The sequence below is a fragment of the Octopus sinensis genome, linkage group LG25 (assembly GCF_006345805.1).
Source record: "Octopus sinensis linkage group LG25, ASM634580v1, whole genome shotgun sequence".
NCBI classification, from domain to species: domain Eukaryota; kingdom Metazoa; phylum Mollusca; class Cephalopoda; order Octopoda; family Octopodidae; genus Octopus; species Octopus sinensis.
This window is the reverse complement of record NC_043021.1, coordinates 12743650-12758464: the sequence shown is the minus strand read 5'-3', so window position 1 is coordinate 12758464 and position 14815 is coordinate 12743650. Positions and strand designations below refer to the sequence as shown.

At 37.4% G+C, this 14815-nt stretch overlaps 1 protein-coding gene and 1 long non-coding RNA gene across 2 annotated transcripts in view; one reads left to right on the top strand and one right to left on the bottom strand.

The window, feature by feature from the left end:
- Positions 1–4299, bottom strand: part of LOC118767874 — a 5200-nt gene extending 901 nt beyond the window's left edge. The window contains exons 1-2 of the long non-coding RNA XR_005003779.1: positions 3970–4299; positions 1603–1756 (exon numbers count right to left, since the gene is read on the bottom strand). This is a non-coding gene — a long non-coding RNA (uncharacterized LOC118767874). The remainder of the gene's footprint in view (positions 1–1602; positions 1757–3969) is intronic.
- A 119-nt stretch (positions 4300–4418) lies between these two features.
- Positions 4419–14815, top strand: part of LOC115224516 (androglobin-like) — a 71638-nt gene continuing 61241 nt past the window's right edge. The window contains exons 1-4 of the mRNA XM_029795426.2: positions 4419–4545; positions 11111–11201; positions 14187–14234; positions 14541–14636. Of these exons, the coding sequence (XP_029651286.1) occupies positions 4478–4545; positions 11111–11201; positions 14187–14234; positions 14541–14636 (303 nt within the window). The 5' untranslated portion in view covers positions 4419–4477. The remainder of the gene's footprint in view (positions 4546–11110; positions 11202–14186; positions 14235–14540; positions 14637–14815) is intronic.

The following is a 14815-nucleotide window of genomic DNA, read 5'->3' as shown; positions in this document are numbered from 1 at the left end:
GTTTAGAGCGTCGAGCTTAAGATTGTGAGGTTGTAAGTTTGTGAACTTAAGATTGTGAGGTTGCTCCAGTTCACTCAGCTGTAGAAATGAGTTGTGACGTCACAGGTGCCAAGCTGTATAGGCCCCTTTGTCTTTCCCTTGGATAACACTGGTGGTGTGGAGAGGGGAGGCTGGTATGCATGGCCAACTGCTGGTCTTCCATAAACAACCTTGCCCGACTTGTGCCTGGGAGGGTAACTTTCTAGGTGCAATCCCATGGTCATTTGTGACCAAAGGGGGTCTCAACAATAGGCACAAGGCCTGAAGTTTTGGTGAAAGAGACTAGTCGATTACATCGACCCCCAGAATTTCACTAGTACTTATTTTATTGAATCTAAAAGGATGAAAGGCAAAGTTAACCCTGGTGGAATTTGAACTCAGAACGTAATGATGGACGAAATGCTGCTAAGCATTTTGCCCAGTGTGCTAACGGTTCTGCCAGCTCACTGCCCTCATGTCCATAGAAATATTGATTTCTAATTCAAGGGATAAGGTCTGCCAGGCATGGACTAAATGGAACACGAGGAGACATGTGGGATGAGAAGTCACTGAAGAGGTTACAGGACGTGTGAAGAAAGATTTCAGACAAAGGACACTGAAATAAGTACAATAATAAAAATAAACATTATCGACCACAAAACACACACATTAAATACTTGTAGTCTCTTTTACTCTTTTACTTGTTTCAGTTATTTGACTGTGGCCATGCTGGAGCAAATCAACCCCAGGACTTTTTCTTTGTAAGCCTAGTAATTATTCTATTAGTCTCTTTTGCTGAAACCCTACATTACAGGGACGTAAACACACCAGCATCAGTTGTTAAGGGGGCGGGGGACAAACACAGACACACAAACAATACACACATACATTATATATATAATATATATATATATTATTATATATATATATATATTATATATATATATATATATACATATATACAATGGGCTTCTTCAGTTTCCGTCAACCAAATCCACTCACAAGGCTTTGGTCGGCTTGAAGCTATAGTTGAAGACACTTGCCCATGGTGGCACGCAGTGGGACTGAACCCAGAACCACATGGTTCGTAAGCAAGCTACTTTATTTTATCAAATTTGCCATAGAGGCAGTACAAAGATGGGTAGTTTTGCGGGTTGGACAAGACATTGATGAAGCAAATGATAATAATTCAGGATGATAAGGATGGAAGAAGACAGAAAGCGCCCGCCGACCCTCTGCTTCTCTGTAACATTGTTCTTTTAGAAAGACACATCTTGAGGTAACAACCATCTTACAATTTACAATATCTTACAATTTTTTGGACTAAGAAGTCCATTACAATTTAAAACAAGACATATATTGAGGCGATGAACCTCTTATCTCGAGACCCCGATTAATTCTCTTACAACCTGCAGGCATCCCTGCATCCGCAAGTCGGGGTGCCAAGAAAGTAATCTATACCACACAGCCACTCCTACGCCTATAATGTCGATAATGTTTGTTACACTAGTGCTGCTTTCATTTCTCATTTGAAAATAAAATAAAATAAAATATAATAAAATAAAATGAAATAAATAAACTCACCCGCACATTAAATAATAAAATATATCTATAAAAACTATGAAGTACCAGATCAAATAAAATGTAAATTTGAGTAGATTTAACGAGAAGGGCAGTGGCGGAATATTTCTGAAGCTGTCCATTATCTTACAGTTCTTCTTCACGGCCAATTCAGAAGCTAAGGAATGGTAAAAATAGCAACATAGAAACCAAACAAGATATTTACATCACAATATTGTGATGTCATAATTTTGTTGTTAAACTTTACCTTTTCTCTCTCTCTCTCTTTCTTTCTATTCTCTTCCCTGTCTATGAAATACAGTGGGCTTTGAATTATCTCCCCTTTTATGTTGAGAGTTGCCAACAATTACCACCAGGTTCATATATATTTTACCTTTGACTTTAATTGCTTCGACCATTAGACTGTGGCCATACTGGGGCATTGCCTTAAAGAATTTTAATTGAATGAATGAAACCCAGTACTTATTCTATTGTTCCTTTTTTGTTTTTTTTTACCAAACTGCTAAGTTATGGGGGTGTAAACACACCAACGCCAGTTGTCAAGCAGTGGTGAAGAACAAACACACACACACACACATTTTTAAATCTTTCATTTGTTTCAGTCATTTGAGTGTGGTCATGCTCGGGCACCGACTTGAAGGGTTTTAGTCAAACAAATCTACCCTGGGTAGATTTAAGCCTAGTACTTATTCTATCAGTCCCTTTTGCTAAGTTACACACCTACATCAATTGTCAAACAATGGTGAGGAACAAACACAGACGCAAAGATACACACACACACACACAGATGACAGTGTTCTTTTAGTTTCCATCTACCAAACCCATTCACAAGGCTTTAGCTGGCCCAAGGCTATAGTAGATGACACTTGCCTAAGGTGTCATGTAGTGGGACTGAACCCGGAACCATGTGGCTGGGAAGCAAGTTTCTTATTACAACCACGCCTTATATTCTTTTATTTATACTGTAAATACCCTCTTTTCCGAACCACAGTGAAATTTTCTCTCTCTCTCCGTTATATAACATAAATACGGACGTAGCAGATAACAGCTAACCTTCAACAGCTTGGGTCCTGTTGTGTCTACTACTCTGATTGGTTGGTATTGGTGCAATTTGTCTCTTGTTCTATTGTGCACCAATGTGCGATCCAACCAATTGCAGCCTTCTGATAAGGTCCCATGACACAGTCTTCTAAATTCTCTGTTGGAGCCTCCTAGTAACTATAAAAGCTAGATCACCAAACCGTATTTTGTCTTGGGTTCTAGACCACTGACCACAGAGCACAGCCAGTTCCAGCAACAGACAACACTAGCAGCATTTCTGGACCTCTATCTCTGTCGCCTCCACCACCGTCGCCTTCATCTTAACGATGCCAACAGCAACTTTGCCTAGGTTTAACTTCTCACTGTTTGTGAATACTTCACCATGGTTAACAGTAAACTCAACCTGTGAGAACCTTCTGTATCAAGTAACGACATGTGCTTTCGACCGGCTCTGCAATTTTCGCCTCAACTTCTTGTACAGAGCTTCAACCATTGTGTACCTTCATCCTGTGTCTGAACATTCATCTAGCATCCTATTGTAGACTCTTCCCATGCTCTGTATTTTATCTCACACGCATACACATTATTGTATGCATGACGGCCTGTCTATTATTATTGTTCTTATCATATATGTACTTAAGTCGCACACACAGACATACACTCTGCTAACATCTAATAAAAAACTTTTCTCTTAACATTTTACAGTTGTGTCGTCTTCTCTTTTTCAGAATCATAATCTCCGTATTTTACGCATATTCTCAGGAAAAAAAAAAATTCTGAAAAAAGTTTTAAATGAAGGAAATGGGGGTGGTGGGTGGTAATTTAGAAATGTCGATTTTTGCCAATTTTTTTGCAGATTTGTATTCTCCGTAGCCGATGGGGGCGGGGTGGTATATCAAAAAAAGTTTTAAAAAAGGGTGGGGTTTTTTGTGGGGGACGGAAGTCTTGCCTTTTACCGTTTTACAAAATTAAATTAGAAAATTGGACGAAACAGAGAACAAAATTGAAAAAATTAAAAAGAAAAAAAAAAGAGAGAAAAGAAAAAATAGGAAATTACTATAGGAAGTAATTAAAGAAAACTGATTGAGGACTGTTTTAAGTCGTGCTGCAATGAACCTCTGGCTTGATACAATGTACCCAGTCAACACTGTAACGTGGCCGATGCTAAGAAGTGCATCGCACAACAGAGAAGAGAGAAGTAACGAAAAGAAAGATTACTATGTGGGCTTCAAGGACAACGAATGTAGGTGCGGTTTCATAGACGAAAAATGAACGAATTAAAATTTGAAACAATTACAACTGATAAAGATTGCTCAAAAACGTTCATACCAATTCCAATGTCGATAGCGACATCATAGATTTGAACTGGATTATGAATAAAATGCTCTGCGCATCTAATACGGTTGTTCTTGTTGGTACTCTAAGGCTATTAGTTTCATGCTTGGCATGTCATACGTCCTACAATACTTGTTTTGAATAACATATATAGTTTTCTTAGGTAAATGTGTGTCTGTTCGTAATGACAGCGGTTAGGATCTTGAACGCAGTCAAACAGTTTGAATCGCTTTAATTAGAACCAGAATAAGCCCCTCCAGTATCACCTACTTCGATCCAGATTATTTTTACGTGGGCTCTACACGTTACTCGACACCGTATCTGTTACTATGGTAACGCCGATGCCATAAACGTGCAAGACAATAACAACGTAAGGGAGTGAGCGAAACAGAGAAAAGAAAATGCAGAAAATGACAAAAATAGAGAAAAACAAATAGAGTGAGAGGGAAAGAGAAAAACAGAGAGAGAGAGTAAAAGCGGGTAGATTTTTTTTTAAAGAAAAATGTTGCCAAAATCGAACAAGAAAGTTGTGGAGGGCAAAAGGTTTAGTCCTGTAACTACCGCGAAGGAGTGAGTAATCTTATTCAAACGATAATTTTGTAAAGTCCCATCGCTTAGTTTAAAACTTAGAAGAAAGATGTTATTCACGTATAACAATAATACCTCCCAGAGAAAAACAATAGCATCAGCAATTCTAAAACAAAGCTAAAAAAAAAAAAAAAATCAAGTGTTGTTTAGTATTTTTGGCTTTCATAAGTTAACCCCGATCGTAAAATAAGGCCGTTAAATTTTTTCATGTCTGCCGTTATTTAATTCATGAGCCTTGTTTTAGTTTTGTTTTGGTTTTCCTTTCTTTCTGCCTTTCATCCTTTTGTTCTCAATAGAGAAACGGTAGAGGAGTAGGGACCGAAACCGGACGTGGTTCCTCCTGATGATGTCTTGAGCTAACTGGATCCTATAAAGGAGCTGTTGTGGTAGCAGACCACGAAACACGGTTGAAATTCCAACACTGGGTTAAAGAAAAAAGAAGCAAAAGAAAAAAAAAATGGGTTGATTTATTGTTTCTATAAAACTTCCTAGATGTGAGATTAAAATGAAGAAACAGACGACGCATGCCACAAGGCGCTGTAATTGTTATATGCTTGTGTTAGAAAGCAGTTATATATATATATATATATATATATATATATATGGGTGTATATATTATATATATATATATATATATATATATTATATATATATATATGGGTGTATATTATATATATATATATATATATATATATAATATATATATATATATATATATATGGGTGTATATTATATAATATAATATATATATATATTATATATATATAACAATTTAGGAATGGCCTCGACAGGCCATTCGTCCATAGATATAGGCAGCCTGTCTAGGCCATTCCTAAATTGTTATATTATAATATTTAGTTTGACTATTTTCTCTTTTCCATTAGCCGTATGGAGCGATAAAATTTTACTGAATTTTTGCTACCTAAATGATTAATATATATATATATAATATATATATATATATATATATATGGGTGTATATTATATAAATATATATATATATATATATGAATGTATGTATGTGTGATGGTGTGTTATATATATATATATATATGATATATATATAATATATATATAATATAACAATAAGGAACGGCCATAATAGGCCATTCACCCACTAGAAATTAAAGCCAAAGCTTCTCCCGCAAATAAAGATATTCCGTAAAACAGGAGAAAATACAAAAAACATTTACCTGTAATTCTTGTACGGTAACCGTTTATCCTATGTTTATGGATAAACTAACCTGATTAATAATCAAGCCAATCCTCCATAAGCCCTGGATTATTCATGAAAGAATGCTCAAGTCGGGACAGATATATACACGAGGCATACCCATATCTTGAAATATATATATGAATGTATGTATGTGTGTGTGTGTTATATGTTATATATATGATATATTATATGTAAATATATATGTGTGTATGTATGTATGTGTGTATGTATGTTGAGAAAAAAAAAGTCGTCGGAATTTTGGAAACAAAATCTTTTTATTTCTTTATTATTATCAGCGCTTTCATTCCTTTCTCGAACTTGTCCAAAACAAAATTTTGTGAATGTACAAAACAGCTTGTTCATTTTTATATAAAAGAGATTTTTGGTGGGGGGTGTTTAGAAGAGAACATGTTGTTTTCTAAACAAAACCACCCCAAAACATGTTCTCTTCTAAACAAAATCCCCCAAAAAACATGTTTTATATAAATGAACAAGGTGTTTGCACATTCACAAAATTTATTTGACAAGTTCGAGAAAAGAACGAGAGCGCTTATAATAATGAAGAAATAAAAAGATTTTGTTTCCAAAATTCTGACAACTTTTTTCTTCAATATTCAATTTCTGTACATCATACCTAACACTCTATACATATGTAGTGACAACCTGGCCACTGGTGGTGGTGTAACACACCATACTAATCATATCTGTCGGGCATGTGAAAGAGAGTGTAATTCGGCAGGAGGAGTTAAACGACATGCAAAGGTACATGAAGCCCAGTTACAACTGCAGCCGGCTATTACCGGTAAAGGTTTTAGTTGCCAATTCTGTACAAGACATTGTAGATCTTTAGCAGGGCTAAAAAGTCACATTCGATCACAGCACCAGTAACAGTTAAGCTTCGTGCAATGGCCATACTCAATAATGAGGGGGCAGCCATCATGTATGTATGTATGTATACGAGATAGATGTGTCCGGTTTATGGGGTTACCCGGGGTTTCACATCCATAAAGCACTAAGCTTTACAGCGTTTCTTCCGACCCTAAACCCGTTGGCCTACAAACATAAAGAGACACACACATCAGATCTGAAGAGTCCAAAGAAATTCAGCTAAGCATTTTGCCCGACATACTAACACTTCTGCCAGCTTGCCGTGTTATATACAGTATATATTTCTTTATTGCCCACAAGGGGCTCCACACAGAGGGGACAAACAAGGACAGACAAACGGATTAAGTCGATTACATCGACCCCAGTGCGTAACTGGTACTTAATTTATCGACCCCGAAAGGATGAAAGGCTAAGTCAACCTCGGCGGAATTTGAACTCAGAACGTGACGGCAGACGAAATACGGTTACGCATTTTGCCCGGCGCGCTAACGCTTCTGCCAGCTCGCCGCCTGTGCTATATACAGTATAGTCTGAGGAACAGGTGAGGTTGGATGGTCATAGCTACAGGGCCTTTGACTACTGAACTGACCAACCAAAGCTGAATACTTAATATTCAGTGAAATGAAGGCAGCGAGATAGCAGAATTGTTAGCACACTGGGCAAAATGTTTAACGATATTTCACAGTGGCGTATGTTGGTTGTTGTCATTGGGTGTGCTGCCAACTGACCATACTACGACTAACATTAAGTATTACTCAAATTAGGGATACAAGCTGTGTATTTCTATTCAAAATGTGGGATCCAAAATATAAATAATGTAAACTTAATTCAGTTGGGATACAGATACATAAAATGCATAAAAAAGAGAAAATCACTAAGTTAAACTATTCAAGTGGACATCACAGCACAACTTTTCTCCAATGGTAATGTAGTGAATTTTAAAGAACGACTACTCATTTTTATTTACTAACCCATCAGGTTAGCTCCTACAGAGAGCACCTTCGAGGCCTTTGGCCTCATTATCGGGTCTTTTGCGGCCCTCTACCCTTGTGTAATGTAATGGACTCGGACGCATTCATTGTATATGTATCTCTTGGTATTAATTATCCGATACCCCATTCCAAACTCCCTACCCGACAAATACTCATACACCCATACCCATACGCTCTATACCTGGGCGGACGTAAACAATGTGGGACGCCCCCCCCCTGTTTTTTTTTTTTTCTTCTTCTTTTACAGAAACCCCATTTTCGAGTACAGAAATTCTGATTCTGCAAAAAAAAGACATTTTAAAATTTTAATCCCTTACCACACACCTAAATTCTTCAATTTTCACTATTTTCAGAATTTTTTTTTTTTTTTTTTTTTTTACGAAATACATAGAAAAATACGAAGATTATTCTCCGTATTTTTCTACGTATTTCGCAAAAAAGGATTTTTGAAAAACTGAAATTTGAAGAATTTGTTAATTGAAATTTTTAAAATGCCGTTTTTTTTTTTTTTGTAGAATCAGAATCTCCGTACTCGAAAATGGTTTCTGTAAAAAAAAAAACAAAAAAAGAACGAAATGGGGTGCGGTTCACATTCTTTATGTCCGCCCAATACCTGTACTTCACTCGCACCCATACCTAAACCCCTTGTCCCATTAACTTGTTCAGTATGTTGTTGTCTCAACCCTTGGACTGCTTTCTGCCAACTTTGCCGATAGACATACAGCTAGTTTCTAGCTTGACTTACAGCTAAGTTCTAGCCTTGAAGCTGCCCTTCAGGCGGTATTCAGGCTATGTGAATTTTGGCATTCTGGCCAACTGGGAATTTTGTAGGGTATTCTGGTTGAAAAAAAAAACAAATTCTAGAACTCTGGGGCTGAAGGCCCAAGCACCAATATGTAACCAGATCAGGAAGATTAGTTTTCATAAACTACAAAATATAAATATCCATACTACCACACCTGAAACTTACCTGCTATAACTCTTTATCTTGATTTGAATGTACGTGAAGGTATTTAGAATGCCCAAAGATTATTTCTGCTAATGTGCTAAGCAATGATGCTGATCATAGTTTAATCAATAAGCGTAGGAGCGAGGTAAATGCAATAAAAATAGGTGGAGTGGTGTGTCAGTGGAGCCCCATTTAAATGGCCCTTCAGAAATCGAACCTCCTTATGATACTCCCTGGAAGTTCAATGGTATGAAATTCATTGTCATTGCTCCGATTTGGCCGCCAGTGCCATGTATTTAGTTTAAAATGCAGTAAAAATAGGGGATCAGTGAGGACCCCAATTAGGCGGCCCTTAAAAAAGTAGACCCCCCCCTTAAGACATTCCCTGGGATTAGGGACGTTGCTTGTTTGAGTTTCGTTGTCCTTACACAAACGGTTTAGGAGGAGTTAACAAACATAAAAACGTAACGGACAGAGAAACATCAAATTTATATTAAGAAGATAAATGTTTTTGTGATGTCTCTTTGAAGATGAAACACATAATGATAATGCATGAAATAGTTTTTTTCACAAAAATATTTCTCCAAAATTAAATCATTCAAATTTAGGAAAAACTTCACTTGACATTATACTAGGCCACATACAACAAGGTATCCAAAAGAAACTGTAATTTTGCAATATTATTTTATTCACTTAGTTTTATGTTATAATAATAATAATAATGAAATTATTGTATACAGTACTCAGGTGCACTACAACTTGTCAGAAAGTGCGTATAAAGTATATGCAGTAATGTAAAAATGTCTGGAAAGCGAACAATGTATGAGTCAGATACATGTTTGTGTGTGTATGGAGGGGAGAAAATCAGGTGTAGTGTTGGCGAATCTCAGGAAGCATGGAAGTTTTGAAGGATGCACTGCTCCGACAACTAACAACTGATGCCGGCAGTTTGTTCCATGCTTCAGCAACTTTCAGCGTGAAAAAATGTTTCCTAAAGTCATGGGAGCTGTGCTGTTTTCTGACACAAATGTGTTTACGCTTTTATTATCTTCAAAGTATTCTCCATTTGAAGTAATACATTGGTCCAGATGCATTTTCCACTGTTCGAAGCAGTGCTGGAACTCTTACGAAGTGATGCCTTTTAACACCTTTGACGTTTTTTCTTCACCTTTTCCACACCTGCAAATTCCATAGCACCAGCTTTTATCTCCAGTGATGACCTTTGAAAAAAGGTTTGGATCAACTTCCAACTGTTCTTTCAGTTCATGACACATATTCAGTCGTGACTGCTTTTGATCTTCCGTGAGCAAACGAGGCACATATTTTGCTGCAACACTTTTCATTCACAATTCCTCTCTCAAAGTTCATTAGCAGGAGCTCCAGGACACACCAGTCATATCAACAAGTTTGTCTACTAAAAGGCACAAGGCCTGGAGTGTTTTGTGGAAGGGGTCTTGTTGATTACATTGACCCCCTTGTTTCACTGGTACTTCATTCATCGACCCCGAAAGGATGAAAGGCAAAGCTGACCTCGGCGGAATTTCAACTCAGAATGTAAAGGTGGACGAAATGTCGTTTAGCATTTCACCCAGCTTGCTAACGATTCTGCCAGCTTGCTGCCTTAAAGTGGAATGTATAATAATAATTCAGTTTAAAAAAAAAAACATTTGTTGAAATCAGCTTAACAACAGATTGCTCTACAATAACATCTGTTGCACTAGATTGATATTTTAGGTACCCTGCTTTCAATGTAACACAAGGTTAATAGCTAAGGTACCCTGCTTTTAATGTAACACTAGATTGAAATCTCTGAGGTACTCTACATTCTACCCTACATTCTAATGAGATTGATATCTGAGCTATTCTGCTTTCTAATTCGAATGATACCTGAGGTATCTGCTTTCTAATTACATTGATATCTGAGGTACCCTGCTTTTTATCTAGATTGATATCCGAAGTACCCTGCTTTTAATGTAACACTAGATTGATGTACCCGAGGTACCCTACTTTCAAATTAGATTGATATCTGAGGTACTCTGCTTTCAGTTTAACACTAAATATTTTAGGTAACCTGCTTTCAATGTAACTCTAGACTAACATCCTGAAGGTACCTTGCTTTTAATGCATTACTAGATTGATATCTGAGGTACCCCGATTTTAATGTAACATCAGATTTTGGTGGGGAGGGAGCTAGTTGATTACATCAACCTCATTGCCCAACTAGTACTTTTTCCATTGACCCTGAAAGGATGAAAGGCAAAGTCAATCTCGGCAGAATTTGAACTTATAACATAAAGACAAAGCAGTTAATTCAAAATGCTGACGATTCTGCCATCTTGCCACATTCTTTTTCCTTGTAATAGGAGCTATCATTCTTTGCCTACAGTTATCCTTACCTAAAGTATATCATTACAATATCATTCTCTCTTTACTTAAAATCAAATCAATCATTTCATTTCCACAGTAATCATTATTTGATGTAAAAAATATTATTATTTCCAGCTCTGCTACGACACCAGTTGGAAATGTTACTCAAAAAGCCAAAACCACCCTTATATGGCCAGAGTTCACAGATGTGGATTCAGAGAAATGGGTAAGAGATTATCAGATTATTGGATTACACCCTCTTTACTCTTTCTCTTTTACTCTTTTACTTGTTTCAGTCATTTGACTGCGGCCATGCTGGAGCACCGCCTTTAGTCGAGCAAATCAACCCCGGGACTTATTCTTTGTAAGCCCAGTACTTATTCTATCGGTCTCTTCTGCCGAACCGCTAAGTGACGGGGACGTAAACACACCAGCATCGGTTGGCAAGCAATGCTAGGGGGACAAACACAGACACACAAACACACACATACATATATATATATACATATATACAAGAGGCTTCTTTCAGTTTCCGTCTACCAAATCCACTCACAAGGCATTGGTCGGCTCGTGGCTATAGCAGAAGACACTTGCCCAAGATGCCACGCAGTGGGACTGAACCCGGAACCATGTGGTTGGTTAGCAAGCTACTTACCACACAGCCACTCCTGCGCCTATGTAACAAATTTTTAAAATCTTTATTGTCTTTGGTCAGTATGTGTTGTTTCCTATTTGTTTCTATCTAGAAATCAAAGAAAATCACTACTGTGGAAGGTGTTTATAAGCCATTTAAGAAACACACAAAACCGTTAGATTCACTTCGTGTTGTCAGTGAACAGGTCACGGTCTCAAAGCGACGAAAATATTTTGACAAATTAAATTTAAATGTTGAAGTGAATCTAATGTTGACTGCCATGACACTGCATCCTTTAAGGCCCTCATGCTTTCCGAAATCCGCTGAAACTACACCTGATTATATATACACTTTAGATGAGTTGTAGTGCACCTGAGCACTGTACACAATTATTATTATTATTATTATTATTAATGGTTTTGTGTGTTTCTTAAATGGCTTATAAACACCTTCCACGCTGCAATTGTTTTCGTTCCAGCACACGATCTCAGATCAAGTCACTCGCTATGCAAGTACATCTCCGAAATCACTACTATTCCCTTCAATCTTTGATTTTGTCACCTGGACATCAATGTTTTGAAACTGACCTATTTTCCATTACATCAGTAGTCTGAAAAGGCTTCAGAACCAAAAGTTTTGAAAAATCAGTGTTGTACCTGTATTACATCATCATCATCATCATCATCATCATTTAACGTCCGTTTTCCATGCTAGCATGGGTTGGACAGTTCGACCGGGGTCTGGAAGCCATGGAGGCTGCACCAGGCTCTAGTCTGATTTGACAGTGTTTCTACAGCTGGATGCCCTTCCTAATGCCAACCACTCCGTGAGTGTAGTGGGTGTTTTTTACATGCCACTGGCACAGGGCCAGAGGAGGCTGGCAAACATATTACATAGGGGTCAGAGTGGATTGGCAAGGATCATTTCAAGAGAAAAATGATCCTTGTCAATGATATTTTGTTATGACTCTCTATGTTCTGGGTTCAATACTCAATGAAATCAACATTGCTTTTCATCCTTTCAGGGTCAATAAAATGAAGTACCGGTCAAGCAATTCAGTTGACTTTATTTATGGACTGAATGCTTTTTACGTGGCACCAGCACAGATTAGGACAGTTTTGGTGTGGTTTCTACAGCTGGATGCCCTTCCAAATGCCAACCACTTTACAGTGTGGACTGGATGCTTTTTACATGGCACCAGCACCGGCAGGATCACCAAATAACTTTGCCAGACAAGGAATTTTTGAGTGGTGAGAGGGCATTGGAGGAGGTGATCTTGTGTCAGATGATGAAAGGTTATATGTGTGTTATATTTTTATCATATTTCTTGTCTGCTTGTTATGCTTGCTATACATATGTTGTATGCTTATCATATGTGTTATATGCTTATGATATGTGTTATATGTTGTTTGCTACATATATGTTGTATGCTTGTTATATATGTATTACATGTTTATTATGTGTGCTATGTGTTTGTTATATTTGTTTTCATGTTTGCTATGTGTTTTGTATGTTTCTTATTTCTTTACTACCCACAAGGGGCTACACACAGAGAGGGCAAACAAGGACAGACAAATAGATTAAGTCAATTATATTGACCCCAGTGCGTAACTGGTACTTATTTAATCGACCCCGAAAGAATGAAAGGCAAAGTCGACCTCGGTGGAATTTGAACTCAGAATGTAGCGGCAGATAAATACCTATTCTACTACCCCACAAGGGGCTACACACAGAGAGGACAAGGACAGACAAATGATTAAGTCAATTATTGACCCCAGTGCGTAACTGGTACTTATTTAATCGACCCCGAAAGGATGAAAGGCAAAGTCGACCTCGGTGGAATTTGAACTCAGAATGTAGCGGCAGATGAAATACCTATTTCTTTACTACCCACAAGGGGCTACACACAGAGAGGACAAACAAGGACAGACAAATGGATTAAGTCGATTATATCAAACCCAGTGCGTATCTGGTACTTATTTAATCGACCCCGAAAGGATGAAAGGCAAAGTTGACCTCGGTGGAATTTGAACTCAGAATGTAGCAGCAGATGAAATACCTATTTCTTTACTACCCACAAGGGGCTACACACAGAGAGGACAAACAAGGACAGACAAATGGATTAAGTGCATTATATTGACCCCAGTGCGTAACTGGTACTTATTTAATCGACCCTGAAAGGATGAAAGGCAAAGTTGACCTCTGTGAAATTTGAACTCAGAACGTAGCAGCAGATGAAATACTGCTAAGCATTTCGCCCAGTGTTCTAATGTTTCTGCCAGCTCGCTGTCTTTGTATGTTTGTTATAGCAAACATATATCATCATCATCATCATCATTATCATCATTTACATCCATCTTCCAATGATGACGATGATGTATATTATATGTATGCATGTTTGTTATGTATGCATTACACATGAATTATATGTCTGTTATATATCTGTGTTATGTGTCTGTCATACGTGTTTTTATGTTCATTTGATTGGTTGGGAGATGTTAATTACATTGGTGCAGTTTTCCTTTTTTTTTTTTTTCCATGTGATGTGACCCTCATTCTTGGATTTTATCATTTCAGGAATGTCTCGGTAAAGGAAAAGATGCGTCCAAGACAAAATCCCCCGTGGTGAGTTGAAGTACTGTAAATCCTCAAGTATAATCTGCATTTTTTTCCCCAAAATTTAAAGGTCAGAATCCCTAGTGCATACTATATACGAGGTTAAAAATGAAAATTATTTCCTAACCAATGTCCGAGTTTCTATTTGCTGTCCAGCAATGTTTATTCAGAGGCATTTTGTGATGTCGGACGCGAAAATACCTTAAGCTAAGCCTGAAAGCAATGAAGTCATAAAAGAATCATCCATAACTTGCAGTAAGCAACGTGTTGTTTTATAGCTATAACAGTCAAAAACATTTCTTTCGTTTTTACTAGACCCAGTACTTCGAAGACCCTGAAGGGAAAATTGAGCTTCCTCCCTCGTTAAAGGTAGATCACTGGAAACGGCCTCATGAAATCTTAATTGATAAGGTAAGTCAAAAGCTTTTCTTACTCTTGTCAATAATACTGCATTGTTAACCCTTTCATTACCAACCCGGCTGAAACCGGCTCTGATTCTGTAGTACAAATGTCATGTTTTCATAAATTTTGAATTAAAATCTTCCACCAAACCTTAGTCACAATTTATGTTCCTAACACTAGCTTCCACC